Source organism: Alligator mississippiensis, chromosome 5, assembly GCF_030867095.1.
Source record: "Alligator mississippiensis isolate rAllMis1 chromosome 5, rAllMis1, whole genome shotgun sequence".
NCBI lineage: Eukaryota > Metazoa > Chordata > Crocodylia > Alligatoridae > Alligator > Alligator mississippiensis.
Window position 1 is genome coordinate 124,372,951 of NC_081828.1, and position 19,879 is coordinate 124,392,829.

The 19,879-nt window shown below is 40.8% G+C and overlaps 1 protein-coding gene across 8 annotated transcripts in view; it reads right to left on the minus strand.

Annotated features, from left to right (window-relative positions):
* The window catches only part of SUGCT (succinyl-CoA:glutarate-CoA transferase), a 552,725-nt gene that overhangs the window by 293,489 nt on the left and 239,357 nt on the right, over positions 1–19,879 (minus strand). For all 8 annotated transcript variants that reach the window (XR_009462532.1, XM_059728663.1, XM_059728662.1 and 5 more), the window contains one exon: positions 15,909–16,006. Coding sequence is in view for 7 of the 8 variants with exons in the window: in XM_059728663.1 (XP_059584646.1) it covers positions 15,909–16,006 (98 nt within the window). In the remaining variant the exon portion in view is untranslated. The remainder of the gene's footprint in view (positions 1–15,908; positions 16,007–19,879) is intronic.

Here is a 19,879-nt window from a genome sequence, read left to right on the forward strand (position 1 = left end):
AGGCATCACTAAAATAATAAAACTATTTTTCAATCATCTACCCAGTAAGCCAATGTAAAAACATCTTTTACTTCAACACAGTACAGGAAATGTCTAAAATTTGGATTAAAATTGATCAAATTGGATTATCAAACAAAAAGGATTATATTTTACCCCCCTGGCAAATGTTGCTTGTTCTTTAAAAAAAAAAAAAAAAAAAATCTCTGCTTTCTATTAATTACTACTGAGAGTCAGACAGCTTTTGCCTAGCAAATTTCAAACCATTAACATGACCTGATTTCCATCTCATTCTTTGGGCAGGCAGGGGTCAGGAATGTTGCAGAAGCACATGCAGTCCCTGGAGGATGTGGGGTGGGGAAAGCTAAAAAATGCTGACACACTCTTTCTCCAACCAATTAAGAAAGCAGTTTATTCTAAAGAATAGATGTGATCCATGCCTGGGAAAACAGGTGCCTAAAAATCACAACATTTCAGGACCTATTTTTTTAAATGCATAAAACCTTTCCTATTACCATAGGCTCTATATAAACTTGCTTGTACAACATCTAAACTGCTGGTATCGCCATCAAATACACTGATAGCATGCCTTTCAAAACAAAATGTATGTTTGAATGAGACAAATGTATTGTGCGACTTTCTGCAATATGTTCTTTACCTCCAACATATATATAAGATTAAATTTACTTGAGTGGTCATTTTGTTACTAATTGCCTCAAAGGAAAATGATTTCCCTGCATGACTCCTGGTTACTGGGGATGAAGTGAAATTAAAGGTTTTCAAAAGCATCCCTGTGATGAATATGACCCAGAAAGTGAGAAATCAACTACATCTCAGGGTACAAAAGTACTAGCTGCAACAATATCAAATTATGTTAATAGATGCAACGATGTATACATGGCACAGCTAAGCAATTATTACAGCTGTATGATTCTGTAGTAACTGTAGCAAAATCACTACAAGGTTAACCCTGTTTCATTGTTAGGGTGATTTAGCTAATTAGTGTTTCTTTACCATCATGTAGATTTAACATTTGCATTGCAACAGTTGCTCCTGAACATCAGCTCCCCCTTTCCTTTTAAAGAAGCTAAAATATAGACTTGTCAGTAATTTTAATTAAAAGGAGAAACCTAGCTTCTTTAGGAGAACCTACCAAACAACAATTTACTACGGCTCTCCCATATATGTGAAGGGCAAAGAAACTGTCCTCTAAAGATGGTTTACAGACACCTAGGTTAGGGACATAAGTTACACATAAAACAGTTTAAGTGATCAGAAACTGGTTTAAACCTGTAACAGAACAGAAACTCAGTACACATAAATCAGTTTCAAAATGGCCAAAGTTGGTTTAAGATAAACCTGGCTGAATGCAGTAATAGACTTAATTAACTGAGATCAAACTGGTTTATGGAACTTCTGTCCCGGACCCCTGCCTGATTTAAGTTAAATCACAGTCCATCAGCATCCCGCCATGCTCTGCAGCCCTGGGCCTCTCTAGCCAGAGCACAGGCAGGGGCATGGCCAGATGCCGGCCTGGCATGGGCCCACTGAGACAAACGGGGAAGGGAAGGGGCTTATTCCTCCCTCCCTCCCTTCTCCCACTGGGGAGCCACAGCTAGGGTCTGCCAGCCCCAGCTGCCACCCTCTGCTACTCAGCCCCACACAGACTGAGTGTCCCCTGACAGGGGCTGCTGCGCCATGGCCAGCCAGACCCTGGCTGGGATCCCCCTGGGGGGACAAGGGAGGGAGGGGAGAATAAACCCCCTCCCTGCCCCCTTCACCTTAGGGGGTCATGCCAGTCTGGTGTGTAGCTATGCCTGACAAAGAATCTGACAGGGGCAGCAGCACCATGGTGTACTGGGGACCACAAGCCTCTTCCCGGTGGGGGAGCTGAGAAGGGGCTGTGCTGCAGGCAGGAGCGGGGTGGGCAGAGCTGCCATTGCCTATGCATGGCAGGTGGTGGCGGCAGGGCTGGGAGGGGTGGCTAAGATGAATTTTGGGATGACCACAGCCCCCAAGCCTTCCTAACCGCTGCTTAGCCCCCACATTGCCACCCATCCCAGCCCTGCCGCCACCACTGCTTGCCCTCACTCAGTTCCAGAGCCCCAGCCCCAGCCCTGAGCTGAGCTATGGAGGCAGGGCCCTTCCCAGTCGACTGTAGCTCAGGCTGGGGCCATGGGAGCTATGTGCCCAGTTTGCTCCTAGCTCCCCGTACCCAGGCTAAACCAGGCTGTCATGGAGCCACTGCAGTGGGCAAGGCTTTCCCCCTTCTCCTCCTCCTCTCCCCATTTAAAACAGTTAAATGTACATTTATCCATACCTTGGCCATAGTGTAAAAATCTGAGCATAAAAGGTCTTTTCTCTCCCTCAGCTATCTCCTGGCATTTACACGCACATATGTTCCAGCTTGCCTGTGAGCTCTTATACTAGATATATACAGCATGATGTCCACAAATACTCACTTATAAGTTCCATTATAAATATCTTCTTCAGTATAACAAAGCTTTCAATTAGCACAAATGAAACTGCTGGGCAGTTTGGATAGTTTCTAAAAGATTTCTGATTTTCATGTTTCCAGTGCTTGTGACTATCATATTTAAAGATATCTGCTCCTAGAGAATCTTCTAAAAGTACATTATCTGGGAATGAACTATGCCTAGCATAGACCCTATGCTAGAAAGACATCACAGTGATTATAAACATATGGTACAGAGAAAACATAGAATATGCATTATTTTATTCATGCAACAATCTCCTTTTGGTGGGTCTCACACACCAAATAGCCATTTTTCATGAAGGAACCTTCTTCTCTGCAGCTGAGGCCATGCACAATAAGATTCCTCTACCACTGACCTTATTTGAGCCTAGAATAGGCTTCTTGTATCTCTCTGCTTCATTGCCTATCTCCTTTCAAATCTCACTCTAATCATTTCTTTGTTACCTGTTAATTAATAATCTCTGTCTCACTTCATCATTAATTAGCTCCAAAACTGTTGTTCTTTCAGTAAATAATTTGGGAGTACTTTTTTATGAAAGATGCTATACAAAAAGAATGTGTATTGTTTATCAAGTGTATTGTTTATCACGATTATCAAGTATTTTTTGCAAATTCACAAAATGGATCATTAGTCCCCAAGTGTACAGTAAATATGCAATTAGACTCTCCCCAAAATAACTACTTCAAGTATTTACTGAAGTCTCACTTGTGTTTGTGACTAATTAGACTCTTTTTGACTAGTGATCAGTGACCTATCAGACCATAAGTCCTCAAAGTCTTTGAAGTCAACATGGTTGCACTGATTTACTTGCAGATACAATCTACCATGACAAGTCCCACTTTAAAAGATTTTATGGTCACTGGATTAGGTGATAACTACACAAGATTTGGTTTATTAGATAAATGTAGGCACCACAGTCTGTAGTGAAATTTGAAAAGCTTTCCAAGAGAAAGTCTTCCAAATTTTCACCCAGTAAACAGTATTTACAACGAAACAACTCTATTTTTCCTCCCCATTATATCTGCATCTTCTAACTTTCCAAAGTACAGGAAGTCCTAATTACCAATTCCTCTCTTTCCTTTATACTAGGATCATTCAAGAACAGTCAAATGAGGGGAACCATTTGACTAGAGGATCAAATTTGTTGTAACCCAGAGGATGATGCCAGAAAGTCTTCAGGGATAATCAGAATATGTCCTGTCTTTCTCCCTCCCACCCTTTCCATATGTTTGTGCATAAAAAGATGGACACAGGTCACCATTTTTAGAAATACCGTGGCTTTCCAGTGTCCCAAGAAAGTGGCAGTAACAGACAGTATATGCGGGTTCCCATAGCCACTCATACTTGTTAGCATAAACTAAATGAGGCAGTCTTAATAGGACCAGTCTTCATCCTTTACCAACAGTTTAAAGACACTCTAGAGAAGGGAGGGAGTGCGGTGATGGAGGTGGCAACCAGAATCAAACTGGTTCTCAGATGTCTAAACACTATGCCAAAGTGAAGCTAGGCTTCAAGACATCTCAGACAACAAAAGCTTCCCCCAAGAGCACTAGGCACTACTGGTGTGGCTTTCAACAGAGCACTAGTCCCATAATACAGCTGGAGAGGCACCAATCTATTTATAGATGTATGAAACTTATTCAGTAGGGTTTCCTATTGCCAGCATAATGCGTGTCATGTCAACATTAAATCCACTATGGAAGTATCAGAAATTATACCACAGAAATGATGGGAACCCAATCCTTTTGTATCACTGCCAATATGCCTAAAGGAAATGTTCTCCTCGAAAGCTGAACTCAAAATTCCCCTCAGGAAAGGGAACTGAAATAGCAACATGCTTTCTTTTTTAAAAGTATTTGAAGCAGCACTTAGAGCTGTGAAATGCATAGCACTGTACCTGTATCTGAAACACAGAGAATATGTGGTAATTTAATAGATGCAAAAGGTGTAGTATTTTTCCCAAAATTTGGATATCAGTTCAATTAAGCAGAAAACATATATTCTATCTAAATGTTAACTACAGATACAAAAATCACAGTGAGCGAAAATGTAGGTTTAGCAACTGCCTATCATACTCCAAGAGCAGCTTAGTAAACAACTGTATTTATCTGTATTATGTTAGGTGAGGTATGCTTCTTTTTATTCAGCTATGTACTTGTGAAAAAGAGAATCACTGTGAAATGTGGCACAAAATCTGATTCTACCTCTCTCTAAGGAAACTGTGGAAACACTGATGTGTTTCAGCTTGTATTCTTCTAATTGTTAATTAAGGTGATGTCAATTAATTCTTTTGCCTCCAGTCGCCTCTTCTTGCCTTAATATATCAAAATATATCAATACTCTTTTAGAGGTCTGTATTTATAATTACACTCCATCACCTTTATCCTACACACATGCGAAATGGCCAAGCAAAGGTGGTTGGTACTGATGTAGTACTCATCTTGACTGGTTACAAGAATCACACCTGCTCTCAGCTTAGCTTCTAGTGAAGAAAATGGTTACAGGATCCAAGTTAGAGAGAGAGAAGGCCCATCATCTGTTCCAAGAGGAGTGGGTTGGAGAAATTCCAATGAAACATTTTAAGTTGGAATTTGCAGATTCATTGATATCAAAATATTTCACAGAAACAGTTCAATGTTGGTAAATTCCCAAAGGAAATCTATGTGGTTTCCTGCCAGCACATCCATCCAGTTCCTCCAGAGCTCATCTAATGGGATGCTGAGAGTCTAAGCTTCCAGGGTTTGCAGTTCTAAGGCACCCTGCCATATGAGCTACCAGATTCCCATGCCAGCTGTTTCCACAGGTTCCCCAGTTCTAAGGAGTCAACCTGCCTGGGGAGCCAGCTGGCCCAGGAGGTGGGCAGACAGGAGAATTCCAGCCCCCAAGCTCCCAGTTACTCGACAGTCTTCCAAAACAGCATGAAGAGAAGACAACAACCTGGAAGCTCCAGTGAACTCAAGAGCCTGGGAGTGTAGTAACTATGATTCCCAGGGTTTCCTGAACTCAGCCAAGTCCATACCTGCCCACCTGATGGGCTGCAGCAGAGACAAAGACAAGGTACTCTCAGAGCTGGGGAATTAAATCAACATAATTCACCTCTAAATAGCAGCAATGAAACTAATCGCTGTCTTGCTGTAAGACCATTAATTACAACATGTAATTACAACATACTGGAGCAGACTCAATTAATTGTGTCTGCACGAGCTTTAGTTAAAGCGCTCCCACTGCCATTTTTCAGCATGGGGACGCTGATACACATGATGCTCCAGGAGCTTTAATTAGAGCTCTCCGAGAGCTGCTCTAATTAAAACGCCATCTATAAACACCCAAGATTCTCATTAGTTTTACCACTGTGTTCAGAGGTGTGCAAAAGTGAAACAAGCAAGAATTTTGTCAATTTCAGTCTACAGCTGCCAGGGCTTCTGGGTTCACAGCTCCACTGCAACCTGGCAACGCAAGAATTTGGGAGAACATATTTTGTTTTGTTGTTTTCAAAATACTAAGTGATTTCAGTTCTGTAAAAATGTCAAGTTTTTGGCATTTCATATTAAACTAAATATAAAACAAGTTCCAAAACTTGAAAATTTTCACAGAATTGAAATTCTGCTTCCTGTCAGTGCCACTTCTTAGAGCCTTAGGGCATTTATACACGTGCTCCAGGAGTAGGGGGGAGGGGTGGCACTTTAATTACAGTGGCTCTGAGAGACGCTCTAATTAAAGTGCCTGGAGTATCTCATGTATCAGCATCCCCACACTGAAAAATGACGGCAGGGGCGCTTGTCAAACAAGCTGTAGTTAAAGCACCCCCACCACCATTTTTCAGCTTGGGGATGCTGATACATGAGACACTGGAGGCTGCTGGAGCACGGTAATTACCAGGCTGTAGCAGACTCAATTAATTGAGTCTCCTTTTAATGAACTGCATTACAGTACATCGGAACAGTTCACTGCTGTGTATAGACGTCCTTAGGTACTGTGGTGATAGGTGCTTTACAAATAATGAAGTGATTTTAATTTTTTCCCAAACTGCAAAATATTTTCCCGTCAGCACTCATCCACCTAGCAAACTGATCACAACTTGTGGCCAACTTTGCATAGGTTGAAACACAATGACGTGGAGAGGCTATGCATGATGACAGGTATGCATAGATCTCCTGACACCAATATATTTGGGTTGCTGCATTTTCTGGGAAGTATCTAATGTTTATCAAAGTAATGAATTCCTTGGATTTTCCAGTAGAAGCCCTAGTCTTCGTGGCAACCAGGAGGCACTTTGGTTAGCATTACTGGTATTCCAATAAAAGCTGAAGCCTCTGCCCCTTGGTGTCTTTCCATATCATCCTCTTGTCATGGGACACAAGTTCTTTTGCTAAAATTGATTAACTGTTATGTTTCAGGCCAGAATGATTTTTCTGAGGCCAAGTTATAAATATCTACAATATCAGCTTATAATAGAAATAGTAAAACCCTGAACTTTTGCCATGTAACTTCATAATAGATAGCTCGTTAGTACATAGTACTAATTTTGCCTAAATAATGTACTCAGAGTACATTATTTGTGTTTTCTCCTACTCCACGGCACTAGGATCTGGTGCACTGTCTTTTACCAAAATGTTTCAGGCTTGTTGTTATCACTGTTTTATGTGTGTAACATTTTACAGTACTCAAAAGCTAGAAATATGACCCCCTCTCCAAGTCTCTTTCTTCCTTTTGCCCAGGCTGAGCAAGAAAACTATAACCCAAAGATGCCCTTTCTTGTATACAGGAAAGAGAGAGTATGGTTAATTGCAAATCAGTAATGTATATAAAGACACAGCAACTCAATAATCATAGAAAACCATCTCATCATTTCATGTTCTTGTTATTTTAAGTGGTCATGAAAAGTAAAAGATGATAGGAGGTCTGATCACATTTCCATTGACCTCAGTGGACTTGGATTACGCCCAATATGATAAAAAGTCAATATCTGAGAATGTGCCCCAGTAACAATTATGTTTACCGCACAACTTCAGTGTCATTTATCCCTCCTCTCCCACCTCCTTATACTCTTCATCTAACAAACCTTTCCATAAGCTTGCTTTGCTTTTGAGTGTTTGCAGCAAAAGGGATCACTATAGAATGGCTTTATAATATGGACATATGTCATGAAGGAAGAGAGAGAAGATTCTACTGTAATCCCAAATCTGTACATCCTGCCTAAGTAATGCAGTGGTTAGGAGCTTTCTAAATAGGCAGAGAAAAAACAGACACCAAATTCTTGAGAACTTTCAATTCCCTTCATGAGCAAATAACTACACATATAATAATGAATACTCAGAAGTGTCAATCTCCTGGGTTTCTAATAGCAACAGTTTGAATAGCTATATTTTTATTGTTTTATATGAATGGATTCCTAGGACTTAAAGGGGGTGGATGAAGGGGGGGGGGGGACCCTCAAAAAAGCAGATGTTTTTAAAAAGGACAAATCACTTTCCATTAAATGTCACTTGAAAATTCTCACTGCTTCATTCTTTATAATTTCACTTTCCTCAGAGTTTTTATGCAATGTTTTGCTTTGTTTTGTTTTTAACAAAAACTGAAATTACATCCCTCTCAGGAGCCTGCAGTAAATACAATAGGGGAGATGAGACATTTGCAGAGAATGAGGCACATCAGTAGATGTAATCTTAGCTATGCTCCTCACTGAGCAAATTAAGCACTTCACTAAGCACTTTTCTCTAGGTGCTCCCCTCCTCTGCTAGTAGATGGAAATGAGTTAGCAAAACTCTCATTAATGGAGGATCAGGTTCCTCTGTGCTTCCTTCCTGCTCATTTCTTTTCTCCTTACATAAGCAACTCTCCCCAGCTGTGGTGGGCAGGGTTAAGACTAAATTGCCTAAAAGATTTTTTTTTTAAGTATAGAATAGATACATTATGATGAATTTTTCCTAGCTCTAATTCTTCTGTTGCCAAGTCTGTAGTAATTTAGGTCTCCAAATTACGTAGAATCAATCAATTACTGGTGCACAAGGCCCAGTTACAATGAGCTGATGTGCTTTCTATTTCACAGGAGCACCAGTTATGCTTCTGCTATAGTTAAGATTAAACTAAAAGAAGTTCTCAGAGGTTGACTGTTTCAAATACTCTACAACCCAGAGTGCTCTGAAATTTGCTGCGTCTCTTAAGGGTGCTATATAGGGTTTGTATTCCAAATACAGGGTCACTTGATCAAGGGTTTCCCAAAATAAGCTCTCTCTTCCCCTCCCAAAACAACTTTTTCTTAATGTTACCAAATACTACAAATGTTTTGCTTGTTGTTTGCTCCAGCCCTTGCATTCACTCTTTATTTAGGAAAGCAAAATTCAATGCAGAATTCAGGAAAAAGAATGGGCTCTCCTCTCAAGTGTGGTCAGCCTAACTCACAACTCAAATGGCTTACATTATGCATGCTCAGACAAGAGTAGCCAAAACGCTTTCCGGTCTGCCAGTTTTCACATGAACTGGGCCTCTCAGGGGATGTGCAGTAGCCACTGACCCTGACCTACACCCTGCTAGTATCATTTTAAATCTGATTCTTGGCAGAAATCTAACAAGAGAGGCATCTTCCTACAATCTGCCTCAGTCAAAGATTTATTTCTGTATTTGTTTTGGGGAAACGTAATCTGAGTACAGCAGAAAATTCAGAAGGCACTGAAACTCTTTTTTGAAAAGAAAATAAATGACACATACAAATGTTTGGTGGGAGAGTACAGGGAGTGCAATGGGGAATAAAGTGGAGTGGAAAAGTGTGGGGAATCAGGGAAAAGGAATTATGGGGAGGAGCACTGCAGGAGGAGAGAAGACAGGGTTGGAAGAAGTAGAACTTGATATGGGAAGTGTAGCAGGGCATGTGTGGAGATTAGGGGTGCTCATCAGACCAACAGTCTCCCCTGCTGAGACTACGTCACTGTTCTTGTTCTCCCACACATGTTGGGACCCAGAAGCCCTGTCTATCTGGTGGGGAGGTTTGAAACGCTCTCTTATTCCCAATGGAGCCAGAGTCTGAGTGGGATGGTCTAAGCCTTTTTCCCTTGTGCACACATGCTCTGAGATGTAGGAGTCCCTTTCTGTAAGCATTCCTAGCAATAACTGTTCTTCTGGCGTGGTTTAGTACCCACTGAGGTGTTGGGCCTTAATGCCCATTTTATAGAAATGGGAGGCTCCTCCTTAGCTTGCTCCTGCAGCCTGAGGGCAGGCAAAACTTGGGGACATCTGAACTTCAAGCCTCTGGGCTTGGGCCTGCACATAGGATGTCTGCCAAAAGACGTAGGAAATATCTGAAGCTCCTGGCAGGGGTGGAGGATGTTTCCTGGCAGTAGGGTTACTTATGGTTCTGGACTGATTCTTGGACGTGGAATTTGTTTTGGCTAATTTGGCTTGGAATATGGAAAATTTAAATATATAAAAAAATCTGAATCCTAACTCATGTGAACTGGCCTCTGGAGAAGCCCTGTTTCTCACAGCGCTGTCTTGCATAGTTGAGGACAGGCGTGCCCGATGCACACCACAGGCTCTCAAGCCTTGGCATAGGAAACGGGGAATGAAAAGATCCACCGAGATGAAAGCAGCACGTCACATCTCCCAAAGCTACTGTGTAAGGCTGTAGTTCTCTCCATGAATGTCCCAGTAAAGGCATTCTTTCTGTTTAAAGGTCAACCTTTCCAAGGACTCTAGTATCCACAAGCATACTCAAATTGCTTTGAAGTTTACTGTGCCTCATGGAAGTAGAGAAGAAAGCTACTGATCTGAATTTGGTGTCACTTGAGCTAGGGGTTCCCAAGACACAGCTCCCTCCCCCGCTTAAAAACCAGCATTTCTTAAGGTTGATAAATTCTACCAATGTTTCCTTTGTGAGTATTTAAATCATGGTTCTGACTGGACCCTGAAAGAGTCTTTATTACACTATATTTACCCCAGCCAGAGAATGGGATCGGCTTTCCCTTTGAAGAAAGAGTATTAAACACAATATTCTAATGACAAGTCAAGCAGGTACTCAGAACACGAGGGAGCCTCTATCCCTCTGGGTGCATGAGCCCCTCTCCCATGCGAGTGAGGATGTGAGAGATCCTGGTCCCTCTGTGGGGTTTAGGCTTTCTCCCTTGCTTCCATGATTGGGAGCCAGGATCTTGAGAGCCTTACCATTCCAGGAGAGTCTAGCACCTCTCCTATGTATTTGGTGAAACCTTGCATCCCTAGCGTGGTTGAGGTCCACTGACTTCTTCCAACATGGCAGTCAGAAGCTACATGACCAAAAGATAACCTAAACTCAAATCTCTGAAAAACAGGAGATACTTGCAAGGGACAACTGTGTACATACTAACAGCTTCTAAAACACTAATAGCTTAATGGGACAGGGAGGACGAGATAGAAATAAATGGAAAGCCCCTCAGGTTTGAACTTGTGTAGTACTGAGGAATGATAGCAAGACCTAATCACATAAATCTCCAAATGCCTACACAGAAAGTTTACTTTACAGAACAGTTTTACTGAACGAAGGACTTTCCATTACTGAATAAAAACAAAGTTACCATGGAATGAATATGCAAACATATGTAACCTCCCCTAGAATGCCAAAGATGTTTGTTACAATCAGTGTTCCAATACCGAATGCCAGAATAATTCACAATAACATGACATAATAGCATACTATTGGATATATCTACACTGAAAGTGTATGCACAGGCAGAATCTGCACTTGCACATAAATTACATGGAAATTCAGCCTAAATGATGCCAATAGAAAAGCACATAAACTTTGGCAGGCAAGATGTAAAACAGTAATTGAGACAGTAGAGAGGTAATTTGAACTAATGGCTACAGATATAAAAATGAATAAGAAAACACTGGCAAGCTACTCAAGGGCAACTAACTGTTCATTGGATGTCAGCTTTCTTTCTTATTCAAATATTGTCCATCTAGACACAAAAATAACTACACGGATCAGAAATCAAAGATAGCAGCACAGCCCACCCAAACTTGGCACCAGACAGAGCCATAATGTCAAAAGATTAATGCTATGTTTTAAAACCGAACTAAATTCAAAATAACAGCTTTATTTATCTCTGCAAAACAGTGATCCCATCAGTTTTCTAAGCACTAAGATTAAATTCCAAGAATGTCACCGCTCACACGTAGGTGAGAAAACATTAACTACTTTTCAATAATGATAGAAAGGGAGAGGAGATTGGCGTAGTTTCTTTAAATCTGTATCAGGAAACCTGACAGAAGTTCTGGGATGAAGAAGAGAAATTAACATATAGGGAAAAAATAACTTTAAGGATAATACTTTTTTTTTCTTATTTGAATAGTATATCTTGTTCAGTGCTAGTGACTCTTCATGAAATAATATACTATGAAAATCCCTGCATTAGAATTGATATTACTGCCAGATGGGCTCACAAGACACTTGTGTTTTAAACTGATATGGCTGCCAGATGGACAGTTGCAGCACTACAAAAAACAAAAAAAAATACAAAAAACAAAAAAAAAACCAACCTCCATAGTGCCTGTGTGGTAACAAGCAATTCAAATTTAAAGGGATTAAGGAAGCTAAAAAATTATTATATTTGGTAGACACCAACAAGGAAAATCTTTTCCACTTGGTGTCAAAGGTTTCCCTCACTGAGGGCTTATGATTGTCCAAGCGACTTGCATTAAAATTCCTGGAAACAGCCCAAGTAGAAGTTGACACGCTATGATGCAGTCTACCTGGTTAAGAAATATATGAAACTAGATGAAGAAATTAAATACATAAAGTGCCTTATCATAGCACTCCTCTCCCATGGTACCCACAAGAGCATGATAGGGCTGTGTTCAATCACCCTTCAGCTTGATTACAGGTAGGGTAAATACCCCTAAGGCTGGGTCCATAGAACTCCATGCTGTCTACACTTACTGACGATCAAAATGGACACCAAACACAAATAAAATAACTTCCTGTTCTTCATACATCACGCCAGGACTATTTTCCTGCAGAGCCCCCTTTATAGGCTCTGGCCCCAGTTGGACTCGCAGGCAAATCTGTTTGAATAGGCCCAAAGTAGTAGTTCAACATTGATCCCTTCTCTTCCTTTCCCTAAGGGACAAGATCGATGGAAGGTTTCAGTCTTCCGCCAGCCTTTTTTCATAAACTGAGGACTGAGAGCTTTGTATGCCCCCAACTGGGATGTGTTGTCCCACTTTGGTTCCTCCATCCAAGTCTAATACCTCTCATAAGTCAGGCTGGATGAGGCTCTCTGAGCTCACAAAATTCATTAACATTGTGTTGGGTATTGTGGGATTTCTATACATAAGGCCCACAGTCACTGAGCATAGGAGTATTCTGACTTTGGCCTTATAACAGGAAATCCAGCAGAAATAGGAATTTGAATACCAGATTTAGGAGGACTGAGTTGAAGAACTAGTGAGCTAACTACAAATTGCTAACATTTAATGAACTCTGTGCTGTTTGATCTCCCAGATGACTACTGGTATTGAATGAAAAGCATCAAGGACTCCGTGACCTTTATCACCGGTGGAACATGAAGCTTCATCTTCTCTGCCACAAAAGAGGCAGAGAAAAGCAAAATTACCATAGTTACCTATGTTCATTACCTATGAAAAGCAAAATTACCATAGTTTTCTTAAGAAACCACTCAACCTGAGTAGTGAACTTCTTGCTTATATCAGATTTGAAGTGTTGTGCCTCCCAGGAAGCTGGAGTGAGTGAGGTATGACAGGAAGGCAGAGACACCATTCTCAGAACCTGATGGTGTCTTGTCAGGCACAGTGGATAAGAATGAACTCTTAGGGCTGGTTGTATGCACATGACTTTGGAATTGTCAGTCACCTGTAATCAGCCTGTTTCTCATTTAAGCAAGAAAAGCTCTCCGAGATAGCTAGACTGTTCTCACCTCCAACATACATAACATGTTGTTTGACCTCTGCAGGTTTCTGCAGAGATTGTAACTGTGTGGTTGTCTAACTTGTAACTGTGTGGCAGCCTGTCCCCAATCCAGCCTTTTGAAGCAAGAGGCCTGGCCCAGCCCCAGGGGTGGGGGGACAAAGGGGCATGACCCAGTCCTGATCCACCCTCAAGTGAGAAGGGGCATGGCCCAGCCTCAATCTGCCCTCCCCCAGGAGGGAAAAAAGGGCATAACCCAGCCCAAATCTACCCTAAGTGGGTGTAACCTGACCCACAGGAGGAAGGGGGCATGGCCTGGCCCCAACATGGCTGGGTAGGAGGAAAAGGGGCATGGCTTAGCCCCATGGAGGAGAAGAGGGTATGGCATGGCCCCAAACCAGCTGCGCTGGGGAAGTGAGTGGCATGGCCCCAATTTGACCAGGTGGGAAAGAAAGGGGCACAGCACAGTCCTTAAGGTAGAAGAGGACATGGCCCAGCACCAACTTGGCTGGGAGAAGGAAAAGGGACATATTTTGGATCCACAGGGGGAGAAAGGATCATGGACTGGCCCCGAAGCAGCTGCACAGAGAGAAGGGGATGTTGCCCAGCCCCAATCCGGTGAGGGGAGGGTTGTAGCCTGGCTGCTACCCAGCATGTAAGGCTTGGGATTTTGGCAGCAGGGAGGGGTTGAAGTCTTAGCTGCCACTGCTCCCACACTAATGTATGGCTAATTTCCATGGGATGCCCCATGGGCTGGACACCAAGGTTCTGCAAGCCATATTTGGCCTGCAGGTTGAAGGTAGAGCACTCCTGGTCTAAGGAAACCTATACCCAAAATGTCTAGAAGTTTGGAAAAAGAGAATTGGAGACATTTTTGAGTAATTTCCTACCCTACCGGAAATCCTTCAGTACCTCATCACAGATTGCGGTGGTTGATATGCCACTCACATCATTTTGAGCTAGTATCTCAACTTAAGGTGGATACCTAGGAGTTAAGCCAACTATTAACGCATGGGTACAACTGAACACATATGTATCATAAATAAACTGAAACTCCTAGAAGCTAACTGATAAAAATGCTTGTAGATTTTGAAAGTCCAAAGGGAAATATGGGGTGCAATCCTCAATTGTTTTTGGTTTTTTGTTTGCTTTTTTTTTTGGTGGAGGGGGGACGGGGAATAATGGAAATAAGCTAGTTTGCCTGGATATTGTTGAATAATTGAATATGGTCAACTATTACTTTCAGTTGAAGGTACTTTACTTTGTTCATTATTGGAGGGACACCTGAAAGGGAATGGTTAAGAAGGGGTTGGAAAGTGCAAAGAAATACAAAAGGAGGTAATTGCATTCCAGGTAATTACATTACATATGAACTGGGAAAAATAGGCTTTATATAAGAGTTTACCCTTTCTAGATGAACTAAAAAGAGTAAACATGTGGCTTAAGATTTCCTAGTGCAGAAATAATTGGCTGTTTGAAAGACAGAGAATAAATATTCATTTGTAAATAGAAACTGACATGCCCCAGCTTTAAAATATCAAAATTATTACGTGGCTTTTTTTGGATTATTAACAATAAGACAAAATGCCTCCGCTATTCATCACAAACAAGTCCCGAGACATGCTGAAATGATGTGTGGGCTGGGTTATACAGCTTGCATTCTCATCTAGAACTGGATACAAAGCAAATAGCTGGTCCTGGGTACCTCCTGTTTCATGATGACCCTCTTCTTCAGCTAAACAGAGGGCAACTCCAAAGACATGAGATCTTCTCAAACATACTAGGAGGATGGGAAGGTTGCAAATTCTTTAGGAATCTTATGAGAATTCTCCTTAGGAAGCTGACCCTTAACTGCTGGGTACCATGTAGATCAATTAGGTCAACAAATGTTTTCTACAAAAGCACAACAAAGAATTTATCCATGGAGGTATCCAAGGAGAGAGAGAGAGAGAGAGAACCTTAAAAAAGAACAGTTCCACATGTCTAAAGCAGGAGATTCTTGAAAAGTCCCCAAGGCAAACTTCAAACTCCAGTCACAAAAGGAAACAAATTAAACTTCAAGGGCCTCAGGTCCAGTAGTGGAACATGCTTACTTCTTAACTGGGATTCAAGTTATGGAAGTTATGGAAGGCAAGTTAAAATGGTCTTAGCACAAGAAGCTACTGCTTAGCTGCTTGCTTGCCTAAAAATCTTCTAAATGAAATAACTCTTCGAAATGAAATGAAGTGCTAAAAAGTAATACTAGTAGTAGTAGGCATCTTTCTTGTGAGAAAATAGAATTATATTTTTTAAAGAAAAAAAATAAAGTGGATTTTAAGTAAAAATCAACATCTTTCTGTTAACACGACACAACCATGGATAATGACTGAAAGAGTAATAAGTAACCTAAATTACAAAAAGTACTCCAAAAGATAAAAAGAAAGTGGCAATCTTGGCAAAAGAAGACACAGCTTATACACAATACTATGTTGATTAATGCATTAAAGTAATATTTTCCAATTTAAGACACTTACCGGGCTGATAATATTTCAATCAGCTCTTTTCTATTCTGAACTCTGAGCTTGTTCGTCTTATATCTTGAATCTTTACTGACTTCAGGCAAATTCAGGATCTAAATTTAAAAAAAAAATGTGGTGATTAAGAAACATGTTTGGCAGTAACATAAAGACTGTCTGTTTAGCCAAGGACATTTATATGGACATAAGACACCTTTCAAGACACACTCTTAGTTAATCATTGTTTAAAAAAAAAAGATGAAAAAAGAAAGAAAGTAACAGAAGTTACCTATGTAGCATCATAAGCAAGTAGAAGAAGAGACAAGAGCACAAACTGGTCCTAAATCTAGTTAACTGTCAACACTGTCATTATTGTCCTATATACATTCCAGCACATTAAAAAGACTGCAAGTTACTATGTTGTGGGTGGAGAGAGAGGCGAGACACTCAAATGAAGCACTGAAAGCTATATCCAAGTTATACATCACAACAAAGATATGTCAATTATATTTGAAGTTTATGATACAGCTGGAAAATCCAGAGGAAGATTTTCCTATTTCCCAATCAAAGAAGAAAATTAAGTTGGTTTGGGATGATTTGTCCTTATAAAAATTCATGTGGACTGGTAATGATCATACCTTCATCCTCCAGATATTTACAAATGGAATGTTTTATAATGTACTCTAGCAGCATCATATGAACTCAAGTCAGGCTGTCCAATCCATCATTCCCCGAGTCCTCCTCCTTTTCCCACCCCCTTTTTAAAGACGGACGCTCATTTTTTAGTGGTATGTTCTTCTTTCCGTTGCCTGCATATATTACTCTTGATGATCAGATAACTAAGAAGCTCCTTGTGTAGCCACATCAGTCTCTTCCAGTTATTCTGATCTTTCCACTGTGTTGGAATAGCTCAGTGTTGATCCTTCAGGCCTCTTATAATTATTGTTGCTCTCCACTGGATTCTTTTTTCTGGATGACTGCTTTTGTTTCCTTCACCTTCTGAAATAGAAAGCCATGCTCTCACATTTTAAGACTTCCTAGACATTTTCCATATTTATTTTTTTCAACAGAAATCAGGGCAGTTTACATCCCCCTTAACAAGAATATCTGCAATTATGAGCTATGAGTATCTGCTGGAAGAATCCTTTATCCACATTCCTGTTTGGTGGTCAGCTGTAGGTGACCATGATACTATTCTTCACTCTCTTTCTCTTCACCCTGATACACGCAACAGTTTATCTGGTACTCTCTTCAACATGGACCTCAGAACAAATGATGCTATGTTCGTAACATATAGTGAAATTCCTCCTCTCTCCCCCAAATCTCTCCTACTAGAACAAGCTATACCCCTCAACTGTGGCAGTTCTCTCACCAAATTTCTGAAATGCCAACTAAGACTCAAAATTGTTTACACACTGTGGGCAAAATGTGATAACTTTCTAGGTCATACTGATTACTCTCCATATTCCTTTCACTGGTATATAGGCACCAAAATACTACAAAGATACCTTGCATACAGCCCTGCTTTTTTCTGTTTTCACCTTTTTCATACATATTGTGGTTTCCCATATCTTCCCTGGAACTGAACCCCTAACTCCTGGCAGTCCGAGATCCTAATTGTGTATAGACTACTGTATTTATTTCACCCTCCCCCAGAGCGAGGCTTAAGGCTGTCCTCACCAGTGCAGCTGAATAATGCCTATAGATGTTTTTACAGGCTTCCTCTGATGGATCCTATCCCTGCACAGCAATCATCATTCTTCTTGAAGAAGCCAAAACCCTCCTGCTGCCACCACCTTCATATGCAGGTTTGATTATGTGATTGTCCCTGCCAGGACTTCACCGTCAACAGGAAGGACTGACAACAGAACTACCTGTGCCACAAGCCCCTTTATCTTCCTGCCAAGAACCTTGGAATGTCCTCTCAGCATCATTTCTGACAGTATGACCGGTGCCCACATAGATGAGTAGGAAGGGACAACTGTCTGAGGGGTGGTTGACTTTTGGCAATCTCTATATCATATCCTGAATTCATGTTCCAGGCATGTAATACAATTTGCAAGATTACAGGTCTGTACAACAATTAGGTGCTTCCATCTTTCTCTTGGTAGTTCCCAACCACCACTATCCAATTTCTCTTCCTTCAGTGTGGTGGTCATGGGAGCTCAAGCCTTATGGTTGGGTGACTCCTGCCTTCTGGCCAGTGAAGTCTGCTTCTGGTGTCTCCTATCCACTGATTAATCAGCAGCCAAGAGCCTGAAATCAATTGCTTACTTCTAGCTGTGTCTAGTGTATTCCAGTTCTCTTCCTTCTTAAGGTCACATGCTCACATTGTCCTCTGAAGCGCTCAGGATCGTTCCTGGCAGTATACTTTGTACCCACACAGATGAGCAGCAAGAAATAGTAGTCCAAAGGCTGAGTGAATTCTTGCAATCTTTTCATCATGCCTTGAATTATCTTCCATATTTTTTAACTTCTCCTGCATTACCCCCTCTGAATATTCAGGATAATATAAGAACCATAAGAAGGAAACGGATTTTCTACCAAGGTATCATATTTTCTGCTCATCATTTCCTCATGAAGAATTAATAAAGAAAAATGGTGTTGTAACCTCCAGGAGAAATATATCTTCTGTAAGTAACTCCCACCCGACAACTTAGAAATGTTACTATTATTCACAGACAAAGTGAAATTAGACTGAAAAATGACAATAAAAATGTGGAGACAGAGTCTGGCAGTTTTATAGCAGCATTTATGGGCCAGAAGGACATATGGTCTATTGAAATCTACCATACAATCTCTCTATTAATGCCCCTATTTGTTTGTAACACATATTTTAATAGCTGATATAATTTCTAACAGATTAAAGTAAAAAACTCCTATGTCATATTATTAACAGGGTAAAGGAGAAGAAAATCTCTAAAAGGAGCAGCAAAATTTGTGTTCCATTAGCCTTGCTTTCACACACACAATATTCCACTACTGTACTTAACCTGAGTTCACATAGTCATTGCAAGCAATCACTGTCTGAAGATATAACAATTTACATAGTGTCTTTTCCAAAGTCTCACATCTATTACTATCACAAAAGTGATACTTGGATGGTACTGATATCTCTAGATCTGACCTCTAACCCTTAGTTTCTATTAATTCAACCCGGACTGGCAGCGAGTGAAGTCATTACCATTTCATGAAAGTCATTACCAGTTCATGGCTGGATGAACAAGGATGTGGTCTTGGTCCACTTACAAGTAAATGACTGTTGATAACAACAACAGCAGCACTGGCTCTAACTTGCAACCTTATCAGCCATCTAAATACAAAGAGTAAAATCCATGTTCCATGAAAGTTAATAGTAAAAATTCCATTCTATTGAACTACGGTTTCACCCAGAAAGAAGAGAGTAGGCATGAACAACGAACTGTCACAATAGGTGGTCCCTTCAAATTAGATCAGAATCATACTGTTAGAAAATGTGAGGAAAGCTGCCCAAGCTGTATATCCTCTGTGGATTAAAAAGTAACTACAATTTACTAACTGTCAGCAACACCAAATTCACACTGCATGAAAAAGGACTGGCGTAGCGCCAAAGCACAACCAAATATGGAAAACTCCATTTTAAGTATATTATCATGGTTAAACCGTGCATCTTTGGACTTCCCTGAAGTTCAGAGAAAAAAGGAACCAAATCAGCAAAAGTCCCCCAGGGAAAAACCTGGCCAGGTTTCCCTTGAATCCAAGGCTATGTAAGCACTGTCTTTATTAATACAAATAAGTCTTTGTTGTTGTGTATCATAATAGAGTTTTCAAGTTGTGACCGAAATAGTTTCACTGGTCATCCGTCTCACTCTCAAACCCGGTTAAAACTTATGGGAATGCCTCATCATGCTATACTGATTTCAGTTTCAGGGTTTTTTTTTAAATTAACGTCCACCTACATTATATATATAGAAACATAGCCTGGTTCCTCTTGCTCTTTTATGAATGAC